The 25,244-nt window shown below is 44.4% G+C and overlaps 1 protein-coding gene across 2 annotated transcripts in view; it reads right to left on the bottom strand.

Moving 5' to 3' along the window:
• LDAF1 (lipid droplet assembly factor 1) overlaps positions 1 to 25,244 on the bottom strand; it is a 93,071-nt gene that overhangs the window by 33,734 nt on the left and 34,093 nt on the right. For both annotated transcript variants that reach the window (XM_040441013.1, XM_040441014.1), the window contains exon 3: positions 10,205 to 10,373. In XM_040441013.1, coding sequence (XP_040296947.1) covers positions 10,205 to 10,373 — 169 coding nt within the window. The remainder of the gene's footprint in view (positions 1 to 10,204; positions 10,374 to 25,244) is intronic.

Raw genomic sequence — 25,244 nt, 5'->3', positions numbered from 1 at the left:
TACATTATAATCCCTACACCATGCTGTACAGTATACATTATAATCCCTGCACCATGCTGTACAATATACATTATAATCCCTGCACCATGCTGTACAATATACATTATAATCCCTGCACCATGCTGTACAATATACATTAATACCTGCACCATGCTGTACAATATACATTATAACCCCTCTACCATGCTGTACAATATACATTATAATCAATACACCATACAGTAAAATATACAGTATAATCCATACACCATGCTGTACAATATACAGTATAATCCCTGCACCATGCCGTATATATCAGTTTAGATCTGATGATTAACACTACGTATAATACAGTACATACTGAGCGGCGGGGCCAGAGTACAGTGCCTGCACTGCCCGCCCCTCTCCCCGTCTACTACAGTCCCTCCCTAGGAATCTGTGAATGGGATAATGATGGATGATGGAGGGGGGGGGGGGGTGAGTGGATTGCATTATGATGGGGGGGGGGATCTGTGGATGGGACTGTTATGGGGGGGATCTGTGGATGACACATATAGCAGTGTCATCCACAGATCCACCACCCCATCATAATGCCATCCACAGACCCCCCCATCATAATGCCATCCACAGCTCCCCCCCATAACAGTGCCATCCACAGATCCCCCACATAACAGTGCCATCCACAGATCCCCCCCATAACAGTGCCATCCACAGATCCCCCATCCCATAACAGTGCATCATCCACAGATTCCCCATAATAGTGTCATGCACAGACCGCCATTAGTTCAAACCCACCAAAATCACACCTTTTTTTCTTATTTTCCTCCTCAAAAACCTAGGTGCGTCTTATGGGCCGGTGCGTCTTATAGGGCGAAAAATACGGTACCTATATACAGTCTATACCTATGTACATATATACAGCCTACACCTATGTACAGTCTACACAGTGTAGACTTTATATAGGTATAGGCTGTATATAGGTATAGACTGTATATAGGTATAGATTGTATACAGGTATAAGCTTTATATAGGTATAGGCTGTACATACAGTGCTTCCCATAATTATTCATACCCCTGGCAAATTTTGACTTAGTTACTTTTATTCAACCAGCAAGTAATTTTTTGACGGGAAATGACATAGGTGTCTCCCAAAAGATAATAAGACGATGTACAAAAGGCATTATTGTGGAAAAATACATTCCTCAGCTTTTATTTACATTTGAGCAAAAAGTGTCCAGTACAAATTTATTCATACCCTTCTCAATAATCAATAGAAAAGCCTTTATTGGCTATTACAGCAATCAAACGCTTCCTATAATTGCAGACCAGCTTTTTGCATGTCTCCACAGGTATTTTTGTCCATTCATCTTTAGCAATGAGCTCCAAATCTTTCAGGTTGGAGGGTCTTCTTGCCATCACCCTGATCTTTAGCTCCCTCCACAGATTCTCAATTGGATTCAAATCTGGACTCTGGCTGGACAATGTTGTTGTCTGCTAACCATTTCTTCACCACTTTTGCTGTGTGTTTTGGGTTATTGTCATGCTGAAATGTCCACTGGTGCCCAAGGCCAAGGTTCTCTGCAGACTGCCTGATGTTGTCGTTGAGAATCCTCATGTATTGCTCTTTTTTCATGGTGCCGTTTACGGTGATTAGGTTCCCTGGTTCATTGGCTGAAAAACACCCCCAAAGCATTAGGTTCCCACCACCATGTTTGACAGTGGGTATGGTGTTCTTTGGGTTGAAGGCTTCGCCTTATTTATGCCAAATAAAGGAAACATCATTGTGACCAAACAATAAAATTTTTGTTTCATCTGACCATAACACAGAAGACCAGAAGTCTTCTTCTTTGTCCAGATGAGCTTTTGCAAAGGCCAAGTGAGCTTTTGTGTGCCTTATCTGGAGAAGTGGCATCCTCCTTGGTCTGCATCCGTGGAACCCAGCAGTGTGCAGTGTCCGTTGGATTGTCTTCCTTGAGACATTGCCACCAGCAGAGCCCAGATTCACCAGGATGGCCTTGGTGGTGATCCTTGGATTCTTTTTCACCTCTCTATCACTTTTGGCTTCCTCTGAGATTTTCCACAGTGCGGAACATCTTGTATTTTTTTATAATACTTTGCACTGTAGCCACTGGAACTTGAAAACATTTAGAAATGGCCTTGTAGCCCTTTCCCGACTTGTGAGCAGCCACAATGCACAGCTGCAGGTCCTCACTGAGCTCCTTTGTCTTAGCCATGACTGTCCACAAACCAACTGCAGAGAGCTGCTGTTTTTTACCTGTTGAGTTGATTTAAACAGCTGTTCCCAATTAATCAGGGTAATTAGGATGCTTTAGAACAGCTTGGACTATTTGGAATGGTATAGAACTTTTGATTTTCCCACAGACTGTGACAGTTTGTGAAGGGTATGAATAATTTTGGACTGGACACTTTTTGCTCAAATGTAAATAAAATCGGAGAAATGTTTTTTTCCACAATATTGCCTCTTGTACATCGTCCTATTATCTTTTGGGAGACACCTATGTAATTTACCGTCAAAAAATTACTTGCTGGTTGAATAAAAGTAACTTTAAGTCAATATTTGCTAAGGGTATGAATAATTATGGGCAGCACTGTATGTGTAGACTGTATATAGGTATAGGATGTATATCGGTGTAGGCTGTATATAGGTATAGGCCGTACATAGGTGTAGACTGTATAGGTATAGGCTGTACATAGGTATAGGCTGTATATAGGTGGAGATCATGCTGCTGCAGAACACAAGGGTTGGTATGGTGTGTTCCTGCCAGTAGTTTCACCCTTTGTGTTCCGCAGCAGAATGCCCTCCAGGTCTGTCCCCAGCATACTTATGTAGGAGGCAGCTCTCAGTCTCAGGAGTCTAGCTTCTAAGATGGCGCCGCCAACGCCGCCTCCACATTGCCTCTCCCTGTGCACTGCTGCTTGTCCTCTTCGGTCAGAAAAAGAAGGAGGAGGCAGCAGTAGCGCAGGAATATGTGGTAGGCGGTGCCCTGCTTACCACGCACACAGAAGGAGGAAATTTGGAAGAACTCATCAATAGTGTGGGCATTTTGCAAGCAGGGTGAGCGGGTGCTGAGCAGACTTATTAAACTGGTGAGCGGGGGCACAATAATTGCTGCGCGGCCGCTCACCCGTGCAGCTTAGAGGGAACACTGGAAGAGGACGGGAGTGGTGGTATAGGCAATGATTGTGGTAGTGGTTCTCACAGTGGCAATCCTCACTCAGGTGCCCCCTGGGCTTTGCAGTGAAGGAGTGGCGTACCTGTTCTTTCCTTGGTTTGGGATCTCCTGCCTGGGGTTAGGTGGCTTGCCCTTGGTGTCGGTGGGTTTTATGGTGCCAGGTAGGAATCCCTTGAGGTACTGGACAATGCCATACTGTGGCAGAGCAGGTGGCGATCAAGAGCAATGATGAAGCCAGTTTTGGTATAACTAGTCAATGGATCTTTACTGAAGGAATATGGTGCTTAGCACATACATGCACTTGTAAGAGTAGGCACAGTCTTTAAATATTACATCAGATAGATTTTCTCAAGGCTGCATATAGGGGCACAGGGCAGGCTAATGCTTCTCTCAGAGTCCCTTTTCCAGATAAACCATGCAATCCTTCCAGTTTGGCCAAAAGGGGCGCACGTGCACATATTCTCTTCTTCAATTTGTAATTCTACAATACCCAGCTGTGGGATGTAGTTCTTTAAGATATGGCCAATCTGTCTCTTTAGTATGGAAGGGAGCCTGAAGCTTCTAACCCAACCAAACTGCAGTCCACAGCCTATATACATGCCTTATCTTCACTGGCTTGTATTTTCCCTGCACTCTTCTTTATAATGGCCACTCTACCTTCTGCAAGGCTCAATACTTCTCTGCCTCAGATGCTGGCACTTGCTTCTGTCTCTGATATTTGCCCCTTATTGTAACTGCTGCTATCTCTGAGCTTGCTCCTCTCCACCTACTACTCACTTAAAGGGCTTCTGTCAGCCCACTAAACCGTTTTATTTTTTTTGTTTACTAATAATCCCTATACTGCGAGCTCTGCATACATAAGTTAAATAATCATTTTGGTTCAGTAGAATTTGATAAAAAGCTATTTTTAAAATATGCAAATTACCTTGCTACCAGCAAGTAGGGCGGCTACTTGCTGGTAGCAGCCGCATCCTCCGATCCTAATGACGCCCCCTCCGCATTGTGATTGACAGGGCCAGGGAACGGAATCGTTCTCTGCTGGCCCTGCCTGTTTGCATTCAAAATCTGGCGCCTGCGCCGCGGCCGTACCTATCTTCAATCTGCGCAGGCGCACTGAGAGGCGGCCACTCGCTCGGCCGCTCCATTCTCAATGCGCCTGCGCCGATGACGTCACATCTACACCCGGCGCAGGCGCATTGAGGAGCGAGCGGCCGCCTCTCAGTGCGCCTGCGCAGATTGAAGATAGGTACGGCCGCGGCGCAGGCGCCAGATTTTGAATGCAAACAGGCAGGGCCAGCAGAGAACGATTCCGTTCCTTGGCCCTGTCAATCACAATGCGGAGGGGGCGTCATTAGGGTCGGAGGATGCGGCTGCTAACAGCAAGTAGCCGCCCTACTTGCTGTTAGCAAGGTAATTTGCATATTTTAAAAATAGCTTTTTATCAAATTCTACTGAACCAAAATGATTATTTAACTTATGTATGCAGAGATCGCAGTGTAGGGATTATTAGTAAACAAAAAAAAAAAACGGTTTAGTGGGCTGACAGAAGCCCTTTAAGGAGGGTGGGACCAGCCCACACCTAGCAACTGGATCTAAGGGCTGACCAATTAACCCCGTACCCCTATATATACAGATTTAGGGAAATAAAGTGTATATATAGAATCATGAACCCCTTGGCAGCAACTACTGAGTCACTGCATATTACTTCATGCACACATTTGTAGCAGATAGCACATGGACCCATTCATTGCTATAGAGCCACACACATCCATATTTTTGGCAGAGCCACATGGACGATTTACAAATCATACAACATGTCCCGCTCTGTTCTGTGATGCGGATGAAAATAGTAATTTCTATTGTTGGGAGTGAGAAAATTGCAAAACCCACACAGAAGGTATCCTCAGTTTGCAGACTAAAATATATGGACACGCTGTGTGCATGAAGCATAATAACAACTTTTAACAGTTTGGTTTTGGATTGTGTGGAGTTTTTATGCCAATATATTGAGTTGTATGGTGGAGATAAGTGAGCATTCAGGAAAAACCTACAGTAAATCTATATGAATTGCAGTATTAGTCATTACTCATAGCAACATAGCAGTGTGATTCCATTGTGTGAAAATCATAGGGGAAAATCCAATGCCCTTGACTTTGATACTAAAATTGTTGAGCTGCAGTCTCAAACTGTTGCAAAACTATAACATCCAATATATCATGCTGGGGGTTGTAGCTCTGCAACATCTGGGGAGTCACAGGTTGAAGATTACTGTTAGAAAGATCTATAAAGGCACATTTTAGAACATAGTTTGTCTTAAAGGGAGTCTGTCACCTACATAACATGTTTTAAACTGATGATATAGCTCTGTGGGAGGCAGATCCATAACACTGATGGTACCCATGTTTAGTTTTTCAGAGCCTCCAAAGTACCTAAAATAAAGTTTTAAAAATATGCAAATTACCTATTGCAAGTGCCCAGGGGCGGAGAGTGTGCTGCAAGTGCCCAGTGCTCCCCGCCTTACTTGCTCCTGACTCCTCCCCTCTGTATCGTCCGGCCAGCCCTGTATCATTGCTGGGTCATTTTCGTCTCCATTCATAATCCAGAGCCTGTGCGCTTTACCGCCGGTGTACATAACTGGCGCATGCGCACGGCATATCAGTATGCCTCTGCCCACAGTGGGCAATGTACTGCGCATGCCCGGACCCGGCGGTGAAGCGAACAGGCACTAGATTATGAATGGAGATGAGAATGACGCCGCAAGGATACAGGGCTGGCTGGACGATACAGAGGGGAGGAGTCAGGAGCAAGTAAGGCGGGGAGCACTGGGCACTTGCAGCACACTCTCCGCCCCTGGGCACTTGCGATAGGTAATTTGCATATTTTTAAAACTTCATTTTAGGTACTTTGGAGGCTCTGAAAAACTAAACATGGGTACCATCAGTGTTATGGATCTGCCTCCCACAGAGCGATATGATTAGTTTAAAACATGTTATGTAGGTGACAGACTCCCTTTAAGGAGAGTCTGTCAGCAGCTTTTAGGGATCAAAACTGCTGACAACACTATAGAGGTGAGCGGCGCAGACATACCTAGAGTAATAACAAAAGAGAAAGTTAGTAGGTGCACTTTACCGTGGCTCAAAATACAAGCCCAAACACAATGCGACAGCACTCTGCAAACATACAATATATGATCCAATGCTATATTCACTATATAAAATGAATAAGAGGTACTTCACAAATATGAGGTCACCTTGTCATGATGGGTGGGCACAAACATCTTTTTTATTAACTCTTTCGCTACCAGCACCGTACATGTTTCAAACAGCAGAGACCGGTGGCTAATGACCGCGACCGACAATCACGACGTTAATGGTCATTAAAGCCTTTAGATGCCGTGATCCTAAAGGTTAAACATTTTCAGAAAATAAAATGGTGCAAAACAAGGAGTACAGATATGTAGATATGTATCTGGGGCTGGGACCAAGCAAGCAATAAATGGTCAAAGACCCAATGAACAAAACAGTATGTTTCACCATTGAATAAGGAAGGAAACTTGAAGAAAAGGAGAATGAAGGGGAAGAAAAAGAGAGAAAAAGATACCCCACCGTCCTGCTCCCCTCAAAGGGAAAACATGGCCTCACTGCAGATCCTCAGAGTGCCTGTAAGAGTGATTTCACAATCGCTCACCAAAGGCCTGGAAGGTAGGTAAGGAGTCCAATGGCTGAGACACTCTGGAGCACTGGAGTAGCGGAAGCAAGCAGTGTCAAATAACAGTCCGGGTTGGTAACAGGTAAACACAGCAGTTTTAGGATAAGGCAAAAGCGTGGTCAGATAACAATCCAAGTTCGGTAAACAAGTAAACACAGCAGTTTGGGAGGACGCTCAGGAGCTAGATAGAGGCAGGAAGCACAATAATCTGGCAAGGAGGGAGTGACAAGGTCTGGTTTATATAGGAAGTTCCAAGCTGTGGCTGATTAGGCTTAACAAGCAGGACGGCAATACAATTAAATCTAATGCACTGGAAGAGCTGAAGGACCTGTGGTGACATCACAGGTCATGTGACCAGCAAAACAGGCAGTGATTGAGAAAGACCCGCAATGATGTCACCATCATGTGACCAGTGCAAGAGAGGACGGCAGTGAGGAGAAGAAGCTGTGGTGATGTCTGCTACATGAGGAGAGGTAAGTGAGGGGAGAGGCAGAGCACTGCTGGGAGTTGTGGTTATTTAACTGGGACTGTATGTTAGGGCTGAAGGGAGGGATGTTATTTACATGTAACTGTGTGTTGGAGGTGGCCGTAGGAGGGAGTGATGTTATTTACATGGGACTGTATGTTGATGGCGGTTGTGGGAGGAAGTGATGTTACTTACATGGGACTAAATGTTGGAGGGGGCTGGGGCAGAGTGATGTTATTTACATGGGACTGTATGTTGGAGACGGCTGTAGGAGGAAATTATGTTATTTACGTAGGACTGTATGTTGAAGGTGGCTGGTGGGGGGGAATGATGTTATTTACATGGGAATTAATATTGAGGGGGTGATGTTTACATGGGATTGCATGTTGGAGGCGGCTTGGGAGGAGGTGATGTTATTTACATAGGACTGTATTTTGGAGGGGGCTGTAGATAGAGAGGGATGTTATTTACATGGGACTGTATGTTGATGGCGGTTGTGGGAGGGAGTGATGTTACTTACATGGGACTGAATGTTGGAGGGGGCTGGGGCAGGGTGATGTTATTTACATGGGACTGTATGTTGAAGGCAGCTGTCGGAGGAGATTATGTTATTTACATGGGACTGAATGTTACAGGGGTCTGATGGCGTGATGTTCTTTACATGGGATTGAATGTTGAGGGGACGATGTTATTTACATAGGACTGTATGTTGAAGGTGGCTGGTGGAGGGGAATGATGTTGTTTACATGGGACTGAATGTTGAGGGGGTGATGCTTACATGGGATTGCATGCTGGAGGCGGCTCGGGAGGAGTTGATGTTATTTACATGGGACTGTATTTTGGAGGGGGCTGTAGATAGAGAGGGATGTTGTTTACATTGGACTGTATATTGGAGGGGGCTGGAGAGATGGTGTGGTGTTATTTACATGGGACTGTATGCTGGAGGGGCTGAAGGGAGGGGAGTGATGTTATTTACATAGGACTGTATTTTGGAGGGGGCGGGATAGATGGTGTGATGTTATTTACATGGGACTGTATGGTGGAGGGAGAAATATAACTACAGAGGGCACTGCAAATCCAGGGGACATTATAGGCATTCTTATTACTACTGGGGGCTCTATAGGAGGGACTTCTAGATCTGCGTAAGGCTACTTTTACACTAGCGTTTTTACTGGATCCGGCAGGGTTCAGCAAATACGATTCCGTTACTGATAATACAACCATCTGCGTCTGTTATGAACAGATCCGGTTGTATTATCTTTAACATAGCCAAGACAGATCCGTCATGAACTCCACTGAAAGTCAATGGAGGACGGATCAGTTTTCTATTGTGTCAAAGAAAACGGATCTGTCCCCATTGACTTGCATTGTGGGTCAGGACAGATACATTTTGCTCCTCATCCCATGACTGAAAGAAAACCACAGCATGCTGCAGTTTGCTGTCCGGTATGAGAACGCAACCAAACGGAACGGAATGTATTTTGGAGCATTCCGTTCTGTTCAGTTACGTTTTGTTCCCATTGACAATTAATGGGAACAAAACGGAAGCGTTTTTTTTCTGGTATTGAGACCCTATTATGGATCTCAATACTGGAAAATAGAAACGTTAGTGTGAAAGTAGCCTTATTTCTACTAAGAGCACTATGGGGGCCTTATTACTACTGAGGGGTCTGTAAAGAGCTTTATTTCCACTGTGGGAACAATAGGGAGCCTAATTTCTACTGGGGGCTCTGTCAGGGTATTATTAATACTGGAGGGCTCTTCTACTAATAGGGGCACTGTTGGGGAGCGTTATCACGGTTGGGGGCAGTATTACTAATGGGGGCATTCTTGGGGAGTGTTATCACGGTTGGGGGCACTGTAGGGAGCAGTATTACTAATGAGGGCATTCTAGAAGGGAATTACTATTGGTGGGACTATGAGGAGCACTATTACTATGGGGGCACTAATGTTTCTTCAGGATAGTATTTGGGGGTATTGGGGAGCACAGCGAGCAGCAGGATAACACTGATAGGACTCCAGGTTGGGAGATGATTATAGAAATAAGAAGAAGCTAAGATGTCTGTGTGTCACACTCTGCAGAGATGAGGAGCGGCTAAGAGAAGTTGTCTGGACCGAATGGAGAAGATAATGACAGAGAAGATCTACATTGGAGGTGACGTCACCTGGGAGGCCCTGGATGTGAGAGGTATGTGCTACTGTATAGCAAGTACAGCAAAATGCGGTGTGCGGGGGAGAGGGGGTGAACTTAGAGAACTGTGCCATATTCATTGGGGCTTGGACCCTGGATTTTTTGAGACCCTAGCAACGTCCCTTCATATAGCATTAGTTCATTTATTGTATGCTTGCAGAGTGCTGTAGCACTGCGTTTGAATACCTAGAGTGCTAGTCAAGAAGGTTGCATGAATAAGAAATCTAAATTTGAATCCTCTGGTGCCGTGACCCTTAAGTGCCTAGGAAGCAGTTCCTTCATGTTCAGTGGCCTTGGCTCTTTGCATGAAGCGCTTCCCCGCCCCCTTCCCTCTGCTTTGAGTGACTACTCTAGTGGTCTTCATATTGGAGAAGAGTACATTGATTCCCATCAACCTAAAGACTCTCAAATCAGCATTTCCTTGAGCGGTAACTTGAAGATTCTCAATCCCAATCTAACAGGGCTCCAGCATGCTGTGAACACTGAAGTATTGCTATGTGGCAGTGGGACTTTTGAGCTCCTCAGGTACCAGGGCCGGGTGCAGCTGCTAGATACCCCTTATAGCAACGTTTTTTTCAATATAAAAAGGTATTACAAAGACATATAAAATAAGTGTTTTCTATAAATTTAGCAAAACAGATAAAAGCGAATGTAAAAGTCTCTCACCTTCTAATATTACTACTCCAAAGCAGGCAATTACTGCTGTTCCCGCAATTACTGTCAAAAATAATCCAACTGGGACAGCAGACAGTGCAATAAATACCAGGAGTGATAGGGAGAGGAAGGGACGTTCCTCCAAGTACTTTCCTGCTGGAGAGTTCATAAAGGCAACCACCTAGAACAATATGAAAGAAGATACAATAAAAAAAATAAAAATCACAATAATCACAATTAAAGAGGTTGTCCCATAATGAATATTCTTTATAGTTAAATCCAGCCGAATACAAACACGAAATACTAATACAAACATTTTAGTATTTAGACTTAAATGACGCTTCTTTCTCAAGATATTCCATGGGGTAATGCTAGTATAGCGCCACCTGCTGTTTCTATTGAACAGCCTTTCTGTGTCCACCTCAGCAAATATGATGAGACAGCGTTACTGTATCCTGTGTACCAGCAGCGCACAAAACATACTGTATTTTAGATGCATATTATGACTGTGTGCACAATGCCTAATACATATAACAATGTGGAAGACTCTGGTTTGAGTCCAGCAGTCTCTCCTACTTTTTAAAGGATTACTGTCTCTTCTCCTGTATTTCCTGTATGTTGGGTTTCTGTGGCATCATGCCACTGGGTTATCTCAGTCCAACTTGAGTAACGGAATACCATCTATTACTTCCGGCATTCCAAAATTCCAGTTACTCCTGCTACATTATGATTTTCTGTTCTGCTGCATCTTAACCTTTGTTATCAGCCCTGCTACATTAGGTTTTGTTACACCTGCTGCTTCTTCAGTTCTGCTACATCATCAGCTCTGCAAATATTCCGTTCTCCACTACACTGCATCAACACTGCTACAACTCTTCTGCATTGGCTCGCTAACTCTGCTGCACCTGTCCACCTGCACTGTTGCACCAGTGACACCTGTCCATGGTGCACAAGACCTACTCTTCCACAAGATGAGAAGCTTAGTTGATCCACCTTACCAGGTGAGAACATAACGGAAAGTAAACAGAAGATAATCTTGCCTCCATTTTCAGTGGGGTGGTCTGAAAGGGGTGGGGATTATTATTATTATTATTTTGCAGACAGGGAAGAGGGAGTATGCTCCTGCTGTGGCCAGTTGTCTTATAGCCAGACACAGGACAGAGAATAAGGGAGGATATGGCAGAGCTCCTGGGAAACATATATATATATATATATATATATATATATATATATATATATATATATTCCCCAGCAACGTTTCGGCCTACTCAATGAGGCCTTTGTCAAGCTATACAACAGTGCAAAACACAGGGTATATATACCCACAAACCAGTGCAGTCACATAATACAATAAGTGAATTCACATGTTATCAATCACATAGTATCAATCACAAGGGAAATAAACAAATAACGCCATATCAGCATGGCTTCGTGAGGGATCGATCATGCCAAACTAATTTAATCAGTTTCTATGAGGAGGTAAGTTCTAGACTTGACAGCGGCGAATCAATGGATGTCGTATATCTGGACTTCTCCAAAGCATTTGACACTGTACCGCATAAAAGGTTAGTATATAAAATGAGAATGCTTGGACTGGGAGAAAACGTCTGTAAGTGGGTAAGTAACTGGCTCAGTGATAGAAAACAGAGGGTGGTTATTAACGGTACACACTCAGATTGGGTCACTGTCACTAGTGGAGTACCTCAGGGGTCAGTACTGGGCCCTATTCTCTTCAATATATTTATTAATGATCTTGTAGAAGGCTGGCATAGTAAAGTATCAATTTTCGCAGATGACACTAAACTGTTTAAAGTAATTAACACTGAAGAGGACAGTATACTACTACAAAGGGGTCTGGATAGATTGGAGGCTTGGGCAGAGAAGTGGCAGATGAGGTTTAACACTGACAAATGTAAAGTTATGCACATGGGAAGGAATAATGCAAGTCACCCGTACATACTAAATGATAAAATACTCGGTAACACTGACATGGAAAAGGATCTAGGAATTTTAATAAACAGCAAACTAAGCTGCAAAAACCAGTGCCAGGCAGCTGCTGCCAAGGCCAATAAGATAATGGGTTGCATCAGAAGGGGCATAGATGCCCATGATGAGAACATAGTCCTACCACTTTACAAATCGCTAGTCAGACCACACATGGAGTACTGTGTACAGTTCTGGGCTCCTGTAAACAAGGCAGACCTAGCAGAGCTGGAGAGGGTCCAGAGGAGGGCAACTAAAGTAATAACTGGAATGGGGCAACTACAGTACCCTGAAAGATTATCAAAATTAGGGTTATTCACTTTAGAAAAAAGACGACTGAGGGGAGATCAAATTAATATGTATAAATATATCAGGGGTCAGTACAGAGATCTATCCCATCATCAATTTATCCCCAGAACTGTGACTGTGACGAGGGGACATCCTCTACGTCTGGAGGAAAGAAGGTTTGTACACAAACATAGAAGAGGATTCTTTACGGTAAGAGCAGTGAGACTATGGAACTCTCTGCCTGAGGAGGTGGTGATGGTGAGTTCCATAAAGGAATTCAAGAGGGGCCTGGATGTATTTCTGGAGTGTAATAATATTACAGGCTATAGCTACTAGAGAGGGGTCGTTGATCCAGGGAGTTATTCTGATTGGAGTCGGGAAGGAATTCTTTATTCCCCTAAAGTGGGAAAAATTGGCTTCTACCTCACAGGGTTTTTTTTTTTTTTTCCTTCCTCTGGATCAACTTGCAGGATAACAGGCCGAACTGGATGGACAAATGTCTTTTTTCGGCCTTATGTACTATTTTACTATGTTACATGATTTCCATCGGTGCTCTGTCACATGACACTCTCTATGACACATCCATATTATCAATAAATCCTTGTGAATACAGAGTATATAAAAATTTCAGTGATAATGCAAATATTAGCATAAAGTGTAAAGTATAATTCTTATACGTATAATATCCCTTCTCATCCAACATATAGGAGCTAAGGGCTTATATGGATTGTGATATAAAAGTGCTAAGTTCATATACATTAAGAGTTAAAAAATCTATTATCAAGTAAGAAGGATACAGCTGCATCCTATAAAGTATTAAAATAGTGGCGCCTACCATCAATGGTTCAACGTGGCCGCGAGTGTTGGCGTCCCCATCCTTGCCGTGCGCATGCGCCGGGTCAGACAGTCCTCCCCATCCTCCCAGCTCCCGCTACGTACCCACGCTCTTACAATCCCTGGAGCGCAGCGTCATACCGTGGAGCGCATCGTACGAGTCAGAGGAGGGAGGAGAGGGCAGACCATGTGACACGGCCACATCCACTAAGCATCAAGGAGGGGTGCCAAAGGTCATGGTAACCTGGGATGTTTACATCCCGGCTTGAAAATCAGTGGGGATACCCGGGCGATCGCGTCAGCGAAAATGCACTCAATCATCACAAATGCCTCCGTGAATGTCAGGGAGGGCTGAGAGATAGCTCCATGCTGTCAGCGGCGGCCACGATAGTCCCACTGCTCAGCACCTAGATCACACGGTTGTCCTCTGGTTTTGTAATGACCGGCGTCACGCACAGGGAGGGAAAAGGGAAAGCCCTGCCCAAGGGAGAGGGTAAGGTGGTGACCCCTGACTCACCTTGCAGCTGGCACCTGACTGCCCTGACGTCCCTAGACGGGTTCCTCACCCGTGCGGCGATCACGTACCTAAACCCTGGCTTTCCCTGAAATAAGCCCTAGATAGTGAACGGGCCGGTGGGATCGCTAGTCCGCACCACTGAACTAAGAGGGAAACACCAGGGAGAGGACAGACAATACAGACAAACACATACATCCAGGTGGGCAACCACAGCAGTCCACAAAGGTCCAACAGGGATCCGGAGGGTAGCGTTCTGGATCAACAACCAGAGAACGCAGCAACACAACTCCAGAGGGTTAGAATAGATGTCCAGGCAGGAAGCTCTATATCTGGCAACCAGAGAAGTGTGAGAGGGGAATAAAAGGAGGTTTGGGAGTGCTGGACAAGGAACAGCTGAGGAGAAGGAGCTACGGATCCCTGAGTGAGCCAAAAGGGTTTGCAAAGCAAACCCAGAAAGCTACCATAAGGAAAACAGCCCTATCTTACATAGAGCGCGCAGCCAACCGCTGCGACCTCCTGACCCCGGGTACAACTGAGTCAGGCGTGGCTCTTGACACCCTCGTGACAGTACCCCCTCTCTACGAGGGGCCTCCGGACACTCAGGACCAGGTCTCTCAGGATGAGAGGCATGAAAAACCCGAACTAGCCTGTCGGCGTTTACCTCAGACGCAGGAACCCACATTCTTTCCTCGGGACCGTAACCTCTCCAATGCACCAGATATTGAAGAGAGCGGCGGACCCGACGAGAATTAATAATTTTGGATATCTGAAATTCTAGATTACCATCCACGACAACAGGAGGGGGTGGCAGCGGTGATGGTTCTAGAGGTGGAACATATTTTTTGAGTAACGACTTATGAAAGACATTATGGATTTTAAAAGTCTGAGGTAACTCCAGGCGAAAAGCCACAGGGTTGATGATGGCTACAATTTTGTAAGGACCAATAAACCTAGGACCCAGTTTCCAAGAGGGAACCTTCAATTTGATATTCCTAGTAGACAACCACACAGTCATTTACTCCTAGGTCCGGACCTGGCGACCGTCTCTTATCAGCCATGCATTTGTATTTACCTCCCATATTTTTCAAGTTAGCTTGCACCTTCTGCCATACCGATGAAAGAGATGACGAAAACCGTTCCTCTTCGGGAACCCCAGAAGACCCCCCCTCTTTGAAAGAACAGAATTGGGGATGAAAACCATATGCACCAAGAAATGGTGACTTGCCAGTGGATTCCTGATGACGATTATTTATGGCAAACTCAGCTAATGGTAAATATGATGACCACAACTCTTGGTTTTCAGACACAAAACATCTTAGATATGTCTCCAGGTTTTGGTTGGTACGCTCAGTCTGTCCATTCGACTGAGGATGGAAAGCTGAGGAAAAGGACAAGTGTATCCCCAAACGGGAACAAAAATCTTTCCAAAACTTAGAAATAAACTGGGTACCCCGATCCGAAACAACATCGGAGGGGACCCCGTGAAGCTTCACGATCTCACTGACGAATACCTGAGCAAGAGTTTTAGCATTAGGTAGTGCGGGTTACGCAATGAAGTGTACCATTTTGCTAAACCTGTCCACTACTACCAAAATAACTGTTTTACCCGCAGACAAAGGTAAGTCAGTGATAAAATCCATTGACAGATGTGTCCATGGTCTATTGGGAATGACGAGTGGTGCAGGACGTGTATGTGAAACTTTTGCACGCGCACAGGTAGAACAAGAAGACACAAAATCCAATACATCCTGACGCAATCTTGGCCACCAAAAACGACAAGACAATAGCTCCAAGGTTGCTTTACTACCCGGGTGCCCAGCAAGTGCCGAATTATGATGTTCCTTTAATAATTCGAAACGTAGGTTCAACGGTACAAACAATTTCTCTGAGGTGCAAGAGACCGGGGCATCCCCCTGGGCCTCTAACACCTTCCCCTCCAGAACAGAGTGTACCGCAGAAACAACCACTCCTCTTTGAAGAATGGGCACCGGATCACTCACATTACCCCCTCCAGGGAAACAACGAGAGAGTGCATCAGCCTTGGTATTCTTTGCCCCAGGACGATAGGTAATCACAAAGTTAAACCTGGTAAAAAATAGCGACCACCTAGCCTGTCTAGGGGTGAGACGCTTAGCTGATTCGAGGTACAGAAGATTTTTGTGGTCCGTAATCACAGTGACGGGATGGACTGCCCCCTCTAAGAAGTGACGCCACTCCTCAAACGCAAGTTTAATAGCTAACAGTTCCCTATTGCCAATATCATAGTTCTTTTCTGCTGCAGATAGTTTTTTAGAAAAGAAAGCACAAGGACGCCATTTGCCAGGAGACGGACCCTGAGACAGTACCGCCCCCACTCCCACCTCTGATGCATCGACTTCAACGATAAAAGGCTGAGAGACATCAGGTTGGACTAGTACAGGTGCTGAGGTAAACCTCTCTTTTAGAGAGGAAAAAGCAACTTTAGCGGCGTCAGACCATTTAGAAAAATCAGTCCCCTTCCTAGTCATGTCAGTAAGGGGTTTTACAATAACTGAATAATTTTTAATGAATTTCCTATAGAAATTCGCGAAGCCCAAGAACCGTTGTAGTGCTTTGAGGTTCTCAGGAAGATCCCAATCCAAAATTGCCTGGACCTTCCTAGGATCCATACGGAAACCTGAAGCAGATAAAAAATAACCTAGGAATTGTATCTCCTGAACGGCGAAGACACATTTTTCAATTTTAGCATATAATTTATTCGTCCGTAGGACCTGCAGTACTTGTCTGACATGCACCTCATGTGTTCTCAGATCAGACGAATAAATTAAAATATATCATCTAGGTATATTACCACAAACCTGCCGATTAGATGACTAAAAATGTCATTAACGAAATGTTGAAAGACAGCAGGAGCATTGGTCAGACCGAAAGGCATAACTAGATTTTCATAATGCCCCTCAGGGGTGTTAAAAGCTGTCTTCCACTCATCCCCCTCCTTAATACGAATCAGATTGTAGGCCCCCCTAAGATCAAGTTTGGAGAACCACCTAGCACCCGCAATCTGGTTAAACAGGTCAGGAATGAGAGGAAGAGGGTATGGGTCTCGGATGGTTATCCGATTTAATTCGCGAAAATCTAGGCAAGGATGCAGGCCCCCATCTTTATTTTTAACAAAATAAAAACCTGCAGCCACGGGTGAAGAAGAGGGTCTGATGTGTCCCTTAGCCAAACTCTCGGAGATATAATCTTTCATGGCTTGTCTCTCTGGACCTGAAAGATTATATAACCTGGTCTTGGGTAATTTTGCGCCGGGAATAAGGTTAACCGGGCAATCATAAGGACGATGAGGTGGTAACCTCTGACAACCCTTTTCAGAAAAAACGTCCTCAAAATCCGAAATAAATGTAGGTAGGGTAGTTATGGAGGCGACTAAGCAATTGCTATTTAAGCAATTTTCTCTGCACTGCTCACTCCACTCCAATATCTCCCTGGCCTGCCAATCCACCACTGGATTATGCGTTACCAACCAGGGAAGACCCAGCACTACCGGAGTGGGAAGCCCCTCCAGAACATAACATGAAAGCATCTCGTTATGGTGGTCCCCTACCCGAAGGTGTAAATTATGAACAATGTGGGTGAGGTTTCTCTGAGACAGAGGAGCAGAATCAATAGCAAATATGGCAATAGATCTCTGTAGCGTACAGAGAGACAAACCCATAGTGCGGGCAAAATGGGCATCTATCAAATTTACCCCTGCTCCACTGTCTAGAAAGAAAGAAATAGTCTCTGTCTTATCACCAAAAACAATAACCGCTGGCAACACAAATTGCGATGTACATATGGAGGAAACGTATACCCCCCGGCTGACATCCTCCACACTGCCTGGGGTTAGTAGTTTTCTGACGGTCTTTTGTTTCTGAGGAAAGAAGGACAGACATTAATGAAATGACCCCTCTCCCCACAAAAAAAACAAACCCCACGCCTACGGCGAGCCTCAGGAGGACGGACCTGACGAGTAGTTCCTCCTAGCTGCATAGGCTCGTCTAAGTCCGTACAGACTAACTGCTGCTTTGGAGGGGTTACCAATTTCTCCGGTCTTTTCAACCTGTCCCTAAGGCGTCTATCTAGTCGGATAGAAAGGGACATAACCGCATCAAGGGAAAAGGGGGTCTCATATAATGCAAGCGCATCCTTAACCCTTTCGGATAACCCAGAGCAGAACTGACTCCTGAGAGCCGGGTCGTTCCATTGGGTATCCGTAGCCCACCTACGGAAGTCAGAGCAATATTCCTCTACCGGCCGCTCTCCTTGTAGGAGTCTCCGTAATCTTGATTCAGCCAGTGCGACTCGGTCAGGATCGTCATATATGAGACCCAAGGCCCCGAAAAACTCATCCACTGACCGAAGCGCCTGGGAATCAGTAGGTAAAGAGAACGCCCAGGACTGCGGGTCCCCCTGCAGCAGGGAAATAACAACCCCCACCCGCTGTTCTTCATTACCAGAGGAGTAAGGGCGCAGTTTAAAGTATAATTTACAGGCCTCACGGAATGTCAAAAACTTGTCCCTTCCCCCAGAAAATCTGTCAGGGAGAGGGACCTTGGGTTTCGCAACAACCTGGATACCAGTAGCAACCTCTGGGCTTGCGGACTGTTGTAATTGCTGCTGTTGCTGGAGGACCGACGCCTTCAATCCTGCCACCTCCAAAGACAGGCCATGAAATTGTTTGGACAGAGCAGCAAGTTGATCCATACTGGATTCTAAGTAGGTAAAAAAACATTTATTTTTTTTTACCTACACAAAAATAAGGGCCAGATATAATGTAATGACCAGCGTCACGCACAGGGAGGGAAAAGGGAAAGCCCTGCCCAAGGTAGAGGGTAAGGTGGTGACCCCTGACTCACCTTGCAGCTGGCACCTGACTGCCCTGACGTCCCTAGACGGGTTCCTCACCCGTGCGGCGATCACGTGCCTAAACCCTGGCTTTCCCTGAAATGAGCCCTAGATAGTGAACGGGCCGGTGGGATCGCTAGTCCGCACCACTGAACTAAGAGGGAAACACCAGGGAGAGGACAGACAATACAGACAAACACATACACCCAGGTGGGCGACCACAGCAGTCCACAAAGGTCCAACAGGGATCCGGAGGGTAGCGTTCTGGATCAACAACCAGAGAACGCAGCAACACAACTCCAGAGGGTCAGAATAGATGTCCAGGCAGGAAGCTCTATATCTGGCAACCAGAGAAGTGTGAGAGGGGAATATAAGGAGGTTTTGGAGTGCTGGACAAGGAACAGCTGAGGAGAAGGAGCTACGGATCCCTGAGTGAGCCAAAAGGGTTTGCAAAGCAAACCCAGAAAGCTACCATAAGGAAAACAGCCCTATCTTACATAGAGCGCACAGCAAACCGCTGCGACCTCCTGACCCCGGGTACAACGGAGTCAGGCGTGGCTCTTGACACCCTTGTGACAGGTTTCCCAGCTGACAATCAGAGGACCCATAGAGCCACCCTCAGCCACCCCCTCATCCACTCACTCTCACTGGTATAACTTCAGTGGAATTTAACCCTTCCCATTCACATACAGTGTATCTTAACAAGGTTCCAAGTAGAGCTTCAACATGCAACAAGAAGAAATGGGAGTGAGACAAAACATATTTTGAGCATTCAATTTAATGAAAACAACCAATAAACTGAAACATGCTGTTTTTCAAAAACAGAAATCCAACTTCCAAACATGAACTCAGTAATGAGTAGCTCCGCCGTTATTGTTTATCACTTCCAAAATTCATTTCGGGATGCTTGATGCAAGCATTTCCATGAGGAGAGTGGGAACATTTCTCCAAGTGGTGAAGACGGCCACACGAAGGCCATCTACTGTCTGGAACTGTTGTCCATTTTTGTAAACTTCCCTTGCCATCCATCCCCAAAGGTTCTCAATTGGATTTAGATCAGGAGAACACATAGGATGGGCCAAAAGAGTGATGTTATTCTCCTGGAAGAAGTCCCTTGTCCTGCAGGCATTGTGTACTGTAGCGTTGTCCTGTTGAAAAACCCAGTCGTTACCACACAGAAGAGGGCCCTCAGTCATAATGAATGCTCTCTGCAACATCAGGACATAGCCAGCGGCCATTTGACGCCCCTGCACTTCCTGAAGCTCCATTGTTCCACTGAAGGAAAAAGCACCCCAGACCATTAAGGCGCCCCCTCCACTGTGGCGCGTAGAAAACCTCTCAGGTGGGATTTGATTGTCATGCCAGTAACGTTGGTAACCATCAGGACCATCAAGCTAAAAAAAATTCTCATTAGAGAATAACATTTTCTTCCATCTTTGAATGTCCCATGTTTGGTGCTCTCTTACAAAGTCTAAACGAGCAGTTCTGTGGCGTTCACGGAGACGAGGTCTTTGAAGAAGTTTTTTGTTTTTGAAGCTCTTCAGTCTCAGATGCCGTCTGATGGTTATGGGGCTGCAGTCAGCACCAGTAAGGGCTTTAATTTGGGTCGAGGATCGTCCAGTGTCTTGACGGACAGCCAATTGGATCCTCCGGCTCAGTGCTGATGAAATTTTTTTGGGTCTTCCACTTGACTTTTTTTTTCCATAACCCTCAGGATCATTTAAGAAATTCCAAATTACTGTCTTACTGCGTCCCACCTCAGCAGCGATGGCGCGCTGTGAGAGACCCTGCTTATGCAGTTCAACAACCCGACCACGTTCAAAAAGGGAGAGTTTTTTTGCCTTTGCCATCACGTGTGACTACCTGACAGAAAATGACAATGAATCCACATCTTTGCACAGATTTGGCCTTTTAAAGGCATGTGGTCCTAAAATTTGGATCAGCTGAAAAACAGCCTGTTTCAGTTTAATCAGTATTTTCAATTAATTGAATGCTCAAAAAATGTTTTGTCTCACTCTCATTTCTTCTTGTTGCATGTTGAAGCTCTACTTGGAACCTTGTTAAGATCCAACAATGTAATATATGATTTTTTGCCATTTTTCAAGTGGTCTTAAACTTTTGATCAGGACTGATATATATATATATATATACACACACACACACACACACACACACACACACACACACACACTCACCTAAAGAATTATTAGGAACACCTGTTCTATTTCTCATTAATGCAATTATCTAGTCAACCAATCACATGGCAGTTGCTTCAATGCATTTAGGGGTGTGGTCCTGGTCAAGACAATCTCCTGAACTCCAAACTGAATGTCAGAATGGGAAAGAAAGGTGATTTAAGCAATTTTGAGTGTGGCATGGTTGTTGGTGCCAGACGGGCCGGTCTGAGTATTTCACAATCTGCTCAGTTACTGGGATTTTCACGCACAACCATTTCTAGGGTTTACAAAGAATGGTGTGAAAAGGGAAAAACATCCAGTATGCGGAGGTCCTGTGGGCAAAAATGCCTTATGGATGCTAGAGGTCAGAGGAGAATGGGCCGACTGATTCAAACTGATAGAAGAGTAACGTTGACTGAAATAACCACTCGTTACAACAGAGGTATGCAGCAAAGCATTTGTGAAGCCACAACACGCACAACCTTGAGGCGGATGGGCTACAACAGCAGAAGACCCCACCGGGGACCACTCATCTCCACTACAAATAGGAAAAAGAGGCTACAATTTGCACGAGCTCACCAAAATTGGACTGTTGAAGACTGGAAAAATGTTACCTGGTCTGATAAGTCTCGATTTCTGTTGAGACATTCAAATGGTAGAGTCCGAATTTGGCGTAAACAGAATGAGAACATGTATCCATCCTCTGATGGCTACTTCCAGCAGGATAATGCACCGTGTCACAAAGTTCGAATCCTTTCAAATTGGTTTCTTGAACATGACAATGAGTTCACTGTACTAAAATGGCCCCCACAGTCACCAGATCTCAACCCAATAGAGCATCTTTGGGATGTGGTGGAACGGGAGCTTCGTGCCCTGGATGTGCATCCCTCAAATCTCCATCAACTGCAAGATGCTATCCTATCAATATGGGCCAACATTTCTAAATAATGCTATCAGCACCTTGTTGAATCAATGCCACGTAGAATTAAGGCAGTTCTGAAGGCAAAAGGGGGTCCAACACCGTATTAGTATGGTGTTCCTAATAATTCTTTAGGTGAGTGTATATATATATATATATATATTTTTTTTTTTTATTATTTTTTTTTTCCTTTATTTTTTATGTAATAAGAGATTAAAGAAGGAAGATCTGGTATTATTTAATATTTAGTGAGTCTCCATTCTTATTTCGGTTTGATGCATTGTTTATGGGGCTGTTTTACAATGACAATTTACTTACAGAGAACATTAATCTTAGGAATATTACTGTATAAATACAATCTTGTTGTTTATTATATTCATTCTAATCTTTTTGATTCGAGAATAGAATTACAGTGAAGACTGACCCCGACAGGGAAAAGGAGCAGAATGGGTAGTGAAATTTATATTCAGAGTTTGTGTTTTGTAAAGGTACAATAAAGGGCATTATAATAAGCACACCTTGTACAAAGCAACTACAGCAATTCCAGTATTCAGCAAAAATATTGAATCGAGTAAAAGAGTTAGAAGCAAAAACACTCATATCAAGAGAGAACTTGGCAGCATGAAGAATAAGCAAAAGTCCCGATAATAGTTTTGGAAAATAATATTTATTAGGCTATTTTTCAGATTTGCATAGCTGCCTTCAGAATTGGCGCGCTTAGCCGTCAACAGCACTTGATATCCTTTGCAAATCTTCTCTATATCCCCAGATAATTTGCAAAAATCCCTAAAATATTATATTAAATTATATAATTATAAATAGTTATATATAATTGCATCACATGCGATAACTATTTCAAAGTGTAGGGTGAAACTGATGCATTTTAGTTGTAGTTTATATCTAAATCAAGATAATTCTGCTTACTATACCTCACTTGAAACACAGCAGACCACTTAAAGACATAATCACTGCACAAGCACTAGTATTAGTGACATAGGCAGCACATCCAAAGTTATGGCCACACGGCAGAGCCGTAGAGTGGCTGAAGCACAGCTGCGGAGCAGTTTGAACAGTACAGCTATGAAAGCTGCAGTAGTGCTTAGCAACCTCATCTCAAGCCGATTCTTTTTTTCACCATTCATTATTACGGGTCACAGAGTAACCTTCAAAACCGCACGGCCAATAACAGTGAACCGTGCAAAGTGCAAAAACGATTAGCTTGTGCAGCAGCAGCTCAGGAGGAGCAAGTGGAGGATAGGAGTGGTAGTAGCTCTGGCAATGATAGCTTTGCACACGGAACACAGTGGCAGTCCTCACAACGATTCCCTCCTAGGGCCGTGCAGTTATAAGAGGGTGCACTTTCTTTTCTCGGGGCAGACCCTGTTGATGTGGCTCCTGCCTGGTGGTAGTTGGGCTGCCCATGATGTTAAAGGGGTTGTGTCATGTCAAGCATTGGAGGCATATCGCTATGACCCACATCTATCTCTAGAACGGAGCCCTCAAAGTGAAGGAGAGCAGACTGCGCATGGGTGGCCGCCCTGCATTAATTTCTATAGGGCATCTGAAAATAGCAGAGCACGTGACTCGCCTATTTTCGGCAGTACCATAGAAATGAATGAAGGGCGGCCAGTCGTGCGTAGTCTGCTGTCCTTTACTTTGTGGGCTCTGTTCTAGAGATAGGTGGGGGTCCCAGAGGTGGGACCTGCACCTATCATACATTGGTGGCATATCTTAATGATATGCCACCAATGCTTGACATGACCCAATCCCTTAAAGTATTTTGGCTATGTGCAAGGCAGGAGATGTAGGTGCAGTGTGCAGTGGATGATGGAGGGGTCAGCAACCAGGCCAATTGTAGCTAACAAATAAGTCTCTCTTTACTAATGTGCAGAATAGGAGTAGTAGTACAATCAACAGTTTCAAGGCACAGTTCTTAGATGTTACGCAGAACTTCCTTTTGACAACAGCTGAATATAAACTGCCACAATAATGACAGGTGTAGTAGTCCCCGAGCTCTTTCTAAACACTTTGTAGAAAGAGTAGTTCTGCATCAAAAGAACAGAAAAATAAACGGTGATGTGAACCCGGCCTAACACGCACAGCTTTGCGATCCTAAACAGTCTTTGGATATCTGTTCCTCCTTCCCTCAGGAATTTTCCACTCTACAGGAATCATGTTTTTTTTTTCTTGGAGTAAAGTTCTCTTTCCTTGCTTTAGCTTCATACATGGACCAAGCATCTGCTTCCCTCACAATCAGAACCCAGAATGAACCGGCTGATGCAGTCCTAACTAGACAGCACCTCCCTCACAGGGGAAAGCTAGTCTTCCTCTGCTGAGTGAGCACATTAATAACTTAACAGTGCCCCCTATAGACAGCTTTTGGGAAAACAGGGAAAACACAATACAATGCATTAGCTCTTTTAGTAATGCACCAAATTAACTATTTGCAGTGGAACTGTTCTGGGATTCTGCACGATGTTAGTTGAATACTACTGTGGCATGCATTTTTTTCAGTGCGGTGTTTCCAATAGGGTAAACCCCAATAGGCCATACTTTATGGATTTATTTATGAAAACAAATTCTTAATTGAAGGAGAAACAAGCCTTTTAAAAAGAATGGAAGGCACAGAGGAATTGACTAGGGTATCAGTAGTGATAGGTCAGAGCAACTGGACTTACTGTATTTTTTTCTTGAAGACGTTTTAATAGTAATCCAACTGGCTTTCTCAATTAGAATGACTTTCACAAGAAATGTCCAGCATTAAATACTGGTAACTCGTGTTTCAGTCATGGAGGTAAGATGTTGATTGCATTTTCACGAATGAAGCTGTTAAGTGTGATTAAATTGCCTTGGTAGATGTGTTAGAACAGCATTGAAAGTGGCAGATAATAGATGTGGCACCCCTTCACCTCTATTCATGCTTTTTTTTTCTCATAAATAGCTTCTTTCACACCTTTTTTTAACCAGACATTTACCTTATAAATGAATATGAGGTACTTAGGAAATATATTTTGAACGAAATCATTTGTGCCCATCCACCACGGCAAGTTGACCTCATTCTTGGATGGGACCTACCCTATTTGATACCTCTCTCTGTGCCAGCTGGCCTCAATTCAGGGAAAGCAGGTTCCACATGAAAGTATAGGTCAGCTAGGAGTGCATGACGAAAATGGAGACAGACACTCATCCAATGCAAACTGCAAAGACAAAAAGTCAGCACATCCTGCTAAATCAAATAAGTGTGCATTGCCATGGCTGAACCTACAAAAGTAAAAAAAAAAAAAAAAAGCAACAGCACTCTGCAAATATAGACTATACGGACTAAAACTACATTCACTATATAAAGTAATATGAGGTACTTAGCAAATATATTTTGAAAAATTTCACCTTTTCCCATGCACCATGGCAAGGTGACCTCATTCTGGATGATTTAAGAGGCCAGCTGGCACAGAGAGAGGTATCGAA

Source organism: Bufo bufo, chromosome 7 (assembly GCF_905171765.1).
Source record: "Bufo bufo chromosome 7, aBufBuf1.1, whole genome shotgun sequence".
Lineage (NCBI taxonomy): Eukaryota > Metazoa > Chordata > Amphibia > Anura > Bufonidae > Bufo > Bufo bufo.
Note: the sequence above shows the minus strand (reverse complement) of the source record. Positions and strands in the feature narration are given on the sequence as shown.